General features: G+C 36.4%; 1 protein-coding gene across 8 annotated transcripts in view; it reads right to left on the minus strand.

Annotated features, from left to right (window-relative positions):
- camsap1a (calmodulin regulated spectrin-associated protein 1a) overlaps positions 1-9,880 on the minus strand; it is a 31,533-nt gene extending 21,653 nt beyond the window's left edge. For 3 of the 8 annotated variants that reach the window (XM_048165950.1, XM_048165946.1, XM_048165947.1), the window contains exons 1-2: positions 9,497-9,879; positions 7,702-7,859 (exon numbers count right to left, since the gene is read on the minus strand). In XM_048165950.1, the coding sequence (XP_048021907.1) occupies positions 7,702-7,858 (157 nt within the window). In that variant the 5' untranslated portion in view covers position 7,859; positions 9,497-9,879. Of the gene's footprint in view, positions 1-7,701; positions 7,860-9,436 lie in introns of all 8 variants that reach the window. The other 5 variants (XM_048165949.1, XM_048165944.1, XM_048165952.1 and 2 more) reach the window with 3 other exon arrangements.
- Between the last annotated feature and the right edge of the window lie 209 nt (positions 9,881-10,089).

Here is a 10,089-nt window from a genome sequence, read left to right on the forward strand (position 1 = left end):
CGAGTATCAGTTTAAGTCCACTTTTCCCTTTACATTTTCTGTTACTCTATTATAGATTTGTTTTTGTATATTTTTTCCCTCCACCAACGGTCATTCTGAGGTTTCATTAAAGTAGGAGGTCAAAGGTCAACTAGTCAGATTAAAGCCTGAGGAAGATTAACAGTGGCGGACAGTCGAATAACCCCTGATGAGATGTGTGTGTGGGTGTGTGTGGCCCGTTCACACCAAGGACGATATTCATCACTCTGAAATTCAAGTCCAGTCAGATTTATTTGCATAGCACTTCTCACAATACAAATCTTTTCAAAGCAGCTTTACAGAAAGTCTGTTATGTCAATAAAGCCTTTGTGTTTTACCATAGACTAAGTTCTTGGGCTGAGCGATATATAACGATGAAGATACAAGTGATCCTCTGGATTTCAGATATTGTCTATAATGTATTTATAGTGTGTGTAGCACATATATATCAGTGCAGCATTGATTTAGACACACATCTGAGTGTTCAAAGGCAATTAAGAGATTTAAATTTGGTCGGATTTGTTCAAAGCAAGAGTAAGCGATTCTCAAAAAATTAATGGAAATAAGATTGGACGTCACAGGTGAAAATTGTGGGTTTTGTAAGATTAAACAATTCTCAGAAAGCATCGATCGGTTGTCTTAAAGGGATAGTTTCCAGTGTGTGTGTGTGTGTCAGTAAATGTGTGTGCACTACTTCTCATTAATAAATAAAGGCTGACAGTCAGAAGTGGGTCACACACACGGAGGGTTTCCCTCACGATGACATCTGACCACACCTTCCACAGTGGACAAAGAGCTTAAGAGCAAAACATCACATGAACCCACAACATCACGTCAAATTGTCTTCATCTCTGTTTGAGCTGAAGAGGCAGGTTCAGGTTTCAGACCCTGAAATGTCTCTGAGAAAGGGCAATCAGTCACATACTATAACTCAACATTACGAGCGCAAGCAGAAACTGAACATTTAGATTCAGATTTGTTTATTTAAAAGATATATCTGCATGGTTAGGGTTATGGTATGCATAGTATTTCAAACATAGACCATTTAAAACATTAGGCAAATGAGGGTGCTTAATTTAGATACGGTTCCCTCATTCATATGCATGAGGTCGTGAAGGCAGATCAAGACAGATCAATATGGATCTATATTTAATAATGACAAGGCTCGTTTCGAAGGGAAATTATCAAAATTATCAATATAATTCTATACCTATATAATTTCCAATTAATTTATCAGACATTACAAAACCAAACATATATACATATACATGTATATTATATATATATATATATATATATATATATATATTTTTTTTTTTTTTTTTTTTTTTTTTTTTTTCATATACACTGTGTGCAGAATTATTAGGCAATTTGATTTTCTGATCATATTTTTTTCTAAGCACATTTTACCAATTCCAAACCACATCAATCTTAATAACTACTATTAATATTGTATTTAATCATTTATAAGTGATATATAATTGGTCATGAAGGCTGGAAATGAAAAATGCCTTATATTCAGAGCATAATTATTAGGCAGGTTTGCTTTTACAGGCAAAATGAGCCAAAAAAGAGATTTAACTCAGACTGAAAAGTCAAAAATGATTAAATACTCATGAGAAGGATGCAATACTAATGCAATAATAGAAATTGCAAAGTTAAAGTATGACCAATGGACAGCAAAATGCTCATTGGGTCAGCGGCGTCATGCAAAAACAGCTGGAGAAGAAAAGACAGAATTTATCTTCCAGAATCTGGCAGTAAGGTGTGGGAGTTCACTTTTAGTCCATCTCTTATCCTGAAATGTCCATCTTGCAGAGATGGACTAAAAATGATCTTCCAAAACTTACTGCCAGATTCTGGAAGATAAATCCTTCAAACAGTGGTACAAGAGGATGTGGTGCTGGTCCTTCAGGAGTCACTCTCAAGCTGTCTGTCCATAAGGCCTGTAAAACCCAGTCTTCATGTATTTACAACACTTCAGCTTGCGATTCTTATTAAGAGCGGGTCATTTTTTAGGATTCTTTAGCTAACCTAAGTCTCTGAGATCCTGACACCTTGCACTTCTGGAGACTCCAGGTAGGTTGCAGTTCTGGAAAATGGTGGAGCTGGAGACTAAAGGGTTCCTGATGGTTTCACACTTAATTCTTCAACTTAATTCTTAATTATTTTGCAGTTAACGTGTCTTTTCTTCTCCAGCTGTTTTTGCATGACCCCGCTGACCCAATGAGCCTTTTGCTGTCCCTTGGTCATGCTTTAACTTTGCAATTTCTAGTATTGCATTAGTATTGCGTCCTTCTCATGAGTATTTAATCATTTTTGACTTTTCAGTCTGAGTTAAATCTCTTTTTTGGCTCATTTTGCCTGTAAAAGAAAACCTGCCTAATAATTATGCACTGAATATAAGGCATTTTTCATTTCCAGCCTTCATGAACAATTATATATCACTTATAAATGATTAAATACAATATTAATAGTAGTTATTAAGATTGATGTGGTTTAGAATTGGTAAAATGTGCTTAGAAAAACATATGATCAGAAAATCAACTTGCCTAATAATTCTGCACACAATATAGTATGCCCAACTTTATCGACATACATACAGTATACTCGCTTTGGGTGATATACGCTCATCTGCCACTTTATTAGGTGCACTTGTTCAACTTCTCATTAACGAAAATATCTAATCAGCCAATCAAATGGCAGCAACTCAATGCATTTAGGCATGTAGACATGATCAAGATGATCGGCTGAAGATCAAGCTGAGCATCAGAATGGGGAAGAAATGCGAGTTAAGTGACTTTAAACATGGCATGGTTGTTGGTGCCAGACAAGCTGGTCTGAGTATTTTAGAAACTGCTGATCTACTGGGATTTTCACACACAACCATCTCTAGGGTTTACAGAGAATGGTCTGAAGAGAAAATATCCAGTGAGCGTTGTTGATGCCAGAGGTCAGAGGAGAATGGCCAGTTTGAGCTGACAGAAAGGCAACAGTAACTCAAATAAACACTTGTAACAACCGAGGCGCAGAAGAGCATCTCTGAACACACAACACGTCCAACATTGAAGCAGATAAGCTCCAGCAGAAGACACACCGGTGACACTCCTGTCAGCTCAGAACAGCAAACTGAGGCTCCAATTCACACGGGTTCACAGAAGATTGGAGAAACATTGCCTGGTCTGAAGAGTGTCGATTTCTGCTGCGACATTCAAATGGAAGGATCAGAATTTGGCATAAACAACATGAAAGCATGGATCCATCCTGCCTTGTATCAACAGTTCAGGCTGCTGCTTGTGTAATGGTGTGTGGGAGATTTTCTTGGCACAATCAAGTATCGTTTAAACGCCACAGCCGAGTATTGTTGCTAACCATGTCCATCACTTTATGACCACAGTGCATCATCTTCAGATGGCTACTTCAAGCAGGATAATGCACCGTCACAAAACTCAAATCATCTCAAAGTGGTTTCTTGAGCATGACAGTGAGTTCACTATACTGAAACTGAATCCACAGGCACCAGATCTAAATCCAATAGAGCAGCTTTGGGATGTGGAGGAACGGCAGTAACTGTCGGATGCTATCATGACAATATGGACCAAAATCTCTGAGGAATGCTTCCAGCACCTTGTTGGATCTATGCCATGAAGAATTAAGGCAGTTCTGAAGGCAAAAGATGGTCCACTGTATATCAAGTGGCCAGTGAGTGTATACTACATAGCAAACACCAACTGCTTGATTGCTTGTATCATTGCCAAATATAAACTATATTATCACCCAAAACTCTAATCTGCTAAAGCATGAAGATATAAAGATATTACAAACATTAAAATCATTATTTTCTGTAAAGCTGCTTTTAAACAATGAGTATTGTGTAAATTTAAAATCATATAGCCATGATATCACCTATTGGTCCTAAAATACAAGATTATCGTATCAGCATTTTCTGTTTCAGAGCATCCTTTATTTTTACCTTTAGTTTAAATGCAGATTAATGTTTTTTGTTCACCAGATTTATGAGACCTCCAGTTACTAACAATCATTTAGCATCACTCAGGTTTATCAACACACCGTATGCACGTTCACACACCGGTGCTCTCCCACAATCACACACAGCTATTTCAGTCTGTAGGCTTTGTGATGTAACACTGACGGCGTTATTTCTGTCCCCCGATTAAACTCAAGACACTCTGCTGTAAGAAAACACACGCCATCATCATCACCTTCCCCCCTGCCTATCAAATCCAGCGTGTTTCACATGCACAAACGTTCATGAGTACATCAGTACTCCAGTTATATCAGATGCTTGAAATGTTATGAACAGCAGCTACGCTAATTATTTTCCATCTGCTTTTCCGTTTTATCTTGGGATGCCCATCCCGGGGTAACTAGAGACTACACCAGCTCCAGTTTGGATCCGGCCTCTTACGAAGACTTCAGATGTCCCAACACCTGTGAAGAAACGACGCCAACCCCTGCGAGGACTTCAGATGATGCCAACTCTGAATCAACTTGCACCACTGCCAAATTTCTATATACTGTAATCATTATGTTCACAACTTGAAATTATTACTTTAATGAGATCATTGTTTCTGCCTGAATGAATACACAATGTTTAGGAATGCATGATATATCGGCCACAATATTGGTATCGGCCGATATATGTTCACTTTTAATGTTATCGTTATAATAAGAAAATTTGGCCAAATTAATGCCGATAAATAATGGATTATTTCCTTCAGCTGAGACACTTCAGATGCGCACTGTCCACCATGATGGTTTTGAATTGCTTGAAATATAATTGAAATCACTTCAAAAAGGAAAATACAGTTAAGTGCAACATGTGCACCACAAGTCTGTCATATAAGCTACATAAAATTATAGTAATATAATATAACATCATTAATATTGTGTGTTTAGGATATGGCTTTTAATGGTGAGACTTTTGTTTTTGCAATCAGGCTCTCAAAAAGTATACAAAAATTTGGATTTAGATTTATCGGCCAATATATCGGTTATCGGCTTTCGAATATAAAGAATTATCGGTTATCGGTATCGGCCAAAATTTTCATATCAGTGCATCCCCAATGATGTTAACTACCTGTGTGATTTGCATTATCTTAGAACTGCACATTTCTGAAATATGGACATTACTTGGACACAGTCACCTCTAATAACAATCACTCTAAAATGTAATGTCGAAACATGCATATTCTGTAAAGCTACTTTGAAACGATATGTATTGTGAAAAGCGCTATGCAAATAAATGTGCAATGAATTGAATTAGGGACCCTATGATTTCCACAATGCAGAAAACACGGATGGAATCCAGTCATCAAAATGGAATTTACATTATAACATGGAATGTCATGGAATTTGGCTGAATAAATCAAAAGTAGGGCTGTACAATTAATCAAAAGGTGATATGGACTAGTGTCTGTGAATATTAAATGGGTGGTTGATTATTATTTGACTTTTTTAACTTTAGGTAGTGTGTAATGTTGCTGTTTGATCATAAACAACATCTGAAAATTAAAACGCTCAAAGTTCAATGCAAAGGAGATATTTTCTTTTAAGGCAATCACTTTTTAAGGACTACAACAAACGGATGGTAGGGACTACAATGAGCTTGTTCGGCACATGCTAGTCGATGAGTTGAATCAACTCCACAGCAACTACATAAATTTATCCACTAACCATTCAGAAACGTCCAGTTTCATTCTAAAAGTTGTAACTTCTTCCTGAGTCTCTCCATCAGTGTCGACTCCGGTTTGAACAATGTAAAGCTGAACACCGTTACTGACAATCCTCATTTCGGCTGCGTGAGATTCTCCAGCTTTGTTGTTGTTGAGCGACCGAACCGTGAGCTGTTAAAGCTCCGCCCTCTTCTGGAAAGGGGGTGGGAGCAGCAGCTCATTTGCATTTAAAGGGACACACAAAAAATCGGCGTGTTTTTGCTCACACCCAAATAAGGGCAAATTTGACAAGCTATAATAAATGATCTGTGGGGTATTTTGAGCTGAAACGTCACAGACACATTCTGGGGACACCAGAGACTTATATTACATCTTGTAAAAGGGGCATAATAGGTACCCTTTAAAGTGCAAAAAGACTGCTGTTTAAGACTGAAGTCTGCATGTTCTGTGTGTCTCTGTGTGAATGAGCAGCGCTCGTGTTTTCAGCATCTGCCGTCTCACTATACGAGGACATGAACACCTCCAGAGCTGCTCTAGTCTTCAGACTGATGGCAGAAGGTCTGAACTCCATCAGAGCTTTCATTTTCCAAGGACCACCCAAGAGGACGTCTGACCAACATGATCACAGTCGTTTTTGTTCTGAGTCATGTTTAGGGGCGTGAAAATGTAAAATCGATGTTTCTTACATTAACAGACCGGAGTGCATCTAATAAATTATTAATTCAAGAACACTGCGCAAGTTTATTGCAACAATGGCGCCGTGAACTTCACATACTTGAAAATTCAGCTGATAAGCGCTCATTGTCACAGTTGCAACCACGACGGCTTTCTTTTTCCATAAGGGGGTTTGGCATCATGACGGCTTTGTTTCCAGGTGGATCATTACAAAATGCGATACACAAAACATCAGATGGAGACTTCAAAACTCCCAAAGTCTTTCCCATTTTGTGTGCCTTGTGCATCAGACGTTCAGCCAATGGTCAGTGGGCGTGACTTCTGAGGCTGAGACTAGAGCTGCTCCGAGAGTCATTTTATAAGCATTTCACAATTGAATTCGATAAAAACTACCATCATATAATTTAGACAGAGAAAAACAAAGGTCTTCACAACAACCCGTCAAAATAAGGGTTTGAAGAAACTGTGACAGAAATATATTACAACTGTACAGTAGAAAATACTGTAATACTGTCAAAATACTGTCAAAGTAATAATAATAATATTATTAAAACTTTATTTAAGTAATATTATGATTTATGATCTTCACTGTTCTGTTCAGAAAAATTAAAATAGACAAAGAAAAACATTTAGCAGAGCGCCATTTCTGTAAAAAAACAACAACAACAAAAACATGGAATTTGGAAAAAATTTAAATGGAATTCATCCTTTTGGCACTAAAAATATAATTTTTATAAAACTTTAAATAAGTTGTTGTTAAATTGCATTATATATACATTATATATTCGATTACTAAATATAATTTCTATATATATTTAATTTAACCATTAAAATGGAATTCAGAAAAATTAAAACATAAAAAATGGAATTTTAGGGAAAAAAAATAAATAGGAATTTCATAGGGTTCTACTTCATTCATCAATCACAATAATTTATTCCAAAGGTTCGGCTCAACTGAAGAGCACTGGGAGAACGTCCGGTCCTTTCCCAACCTCTCTTCTGGTCAGTGTGGAGCCGTGGTCACTGAAGCCTCTGAGAACTGCTGACTAAGAAGCTTCACACACACAAACACACACACACAACTTCTGCCACATCAGAACTATTTCCGCCATGCCAGTCACTATATATCTCTGCCAGCATCCAAAGAAAGCAGTTCAATAGAAGTCAAAGAAAAAAACAAGAGTGACTGTGTTGTGTCCAGAACGCAGTGTCCAGCACTAAGAATGGTATTTCTAAGGTTTTGGGGAACCTATAAATTTCATAATACCACCACTTTTTGTAAGAAGGGATTGCAGAAAGGAGATCCACTTACCTTCACCGTACGCTTTAGCAAACAACCAGCGGAGGTTAGCTTCTATCTTTGCTCGGGCCGAGTCGTACATTTCCAGCGGTACGATTTCAAGTCCTCCCTCAGCCGAATCTGCTCTTCTGGGGCCACAGTCCCCACCTGCGAGCGCACCTACATCCATCCTAAACATACAAAAGGCATTGAAAACATCTTAAACAAACAGTTTACACTAAAAAAATAATAATGAAATTTTAGTCAAAAAGGAGTTATCCTACAGAATGTCCATGCTGCTCTTTTACATATGAAAATGGCGAAGTGTGCGCAAAACAAATTACTTCATTTTTCCTTTTATTTCTCATCAAGTAATCATACGGCTTTAGAAGATTTTGAAATATTGAAAGTGTTATATGCACTACTTTTATGGTGCTTTTTGGTCTTTATTTTGGAGATTTGATTGAACAAAATAGTTTTTTTTTGCTTTGAAGTCATCTATATGCTTATGGACTAGTAAAAAACAAAGTTTTACACAGATTTATATGTATACATTAATATTTACTTCTAGAAAACATGCCCAAATATTCATGACCCATTCTGCACTCTGGGGGCATATACACATTTTTTCTCCAATAAAATGCTTTCTAGAATGATATTTATATACTATCGTCTTAAAATATGACATATGAATAATATAATATTTTGACAGCCTATATAATGAGGTGGGGAAATAGAAAGTTCTCCTAAAGTGTTGAATCTTTTCTGTGATCTACATTATGCCTTAATCAAATACTGAGTATTTATAAATAAATGTAAAAAATTATCACTAATATTGCTCAATATTTTTATATTTTTATAATCACTCAAAAATTATTATTTTATATATATATATATATATATATATATATATATATATATATATATATATATATATATATATATATATATATATATATATATATACATAAAAGTATGTACTAATTTGTACTAAATATATATATATATTTTATATATATAATCTGCGTGCTTTGTGTGTGCGTGCATATATATAGTGCATACTTTTAGGATTTATTTACCATAAAATATTATATATATATATATATATATATATATATATATATATATATATATATATATATGCTATAATATAGCTATAATATATTGCTATAATATAGCTATAATATATTTCTCAATATTTTTATATTTTTATCATCACTCACTCTTTTATACAAATTATTATTTTTATATATATATATATATATATATATATATATATATATATATATATAAAAATAATAAAATTATGATTTATTTACCATAAAATAATATAGCTTGTACAAAACATTTTGCTGTCAACATGTACTGCTGCACATTTGACCAATGACACTTTAACTGTGATGTACCATGTTAAATACCATCACTTTACCATGGTACTATCACAATACTAAGCCCTGCCTTTATTGTATAAAGACAGTAATTGAAAGTGTCCAAACACCAAAAGATCAGAGGCCCAGGCAGACAAAACCAACATCCTGATCCTGATCCAGACTGTGTATCAGACCAAACAATGAATGATCTTAATGAAGGAACACACACAATAACCCACGATGAGACAGCAGCACTGATGAATGATTATTCAAAAGTAATGAATGCCTATATGAGGTATTTCTAAATGCAATCCTCAATGCGTGCTCAGCAAACGAGAGATTATGAATGAATGGAGCTGCTTTACTATCACTATCACAGAAATATAATCTGACTGCACCTGTCAGCGACACCATCAGAGCCGCCAGAGCGACCCGAGCACCAGCAGAGCGAGATTTACCTCGATCCCCGCGTAAAATCCACAATCCAGCTTTAAAGATGCGCGAATATTCCCGACGCGTTTTCTGAAGGCTCTTCCAGGCGTCTGATCGTTCCCCTCCCCGCCCAGCAGCGCAGTCAGTCCAGCGCGAGCGAGCGCGGCCTCCGCTACATGGCGCGCCGCGAGATATTCAGCAATTATGACGTAAACGGACAGAACACGTTTGTAAATATGTCCCAATTCAAAAATACATATCTGCTCGTGTCTCTTCTGTCATCCGGGCGCTCGTTCATTGTCCGGCTGGCGTTGTCATGGGAGACGCCGCGGCCCGTAGCTGTTATTGTCACTATGGATATATATATATGCAAGCTCATGGAAGGACAGTGCGCATGCGCGCGTGCGTACAGGCGCGTCCTGAAAGGATACAGGCCACATAATCAATGATGCATATTTAATAAATTTGACCAAATTTCACATTCATGAATGCAAGATTACTAAAAAACATTTGATTGTTTTGTTGACTAAAATATGGCTGTACAAAAACAGATCAAGAGACTAATAATGAATAATAAAGCTACACTCTAAAAAATGCTAAAACAGCCCAAGTTGATTTT

Source organism: Megalobrama amblycephala, linkage group LG18 (genome assembly GCF_018812025.1).
Source record: "Megalobrama amblycephala isolate DHTTF-2021 linkage group LG18, ASM1881202v1, whole genome shotgun sequence".
Taxonomy (NCBI): domain Eukaryota; kingdom Metazoa; phylum Chordata; class Actinopteri; order Cypriniformes; family Xenocyprididae; genus Megalobrama; species Megalobrama amblycephala.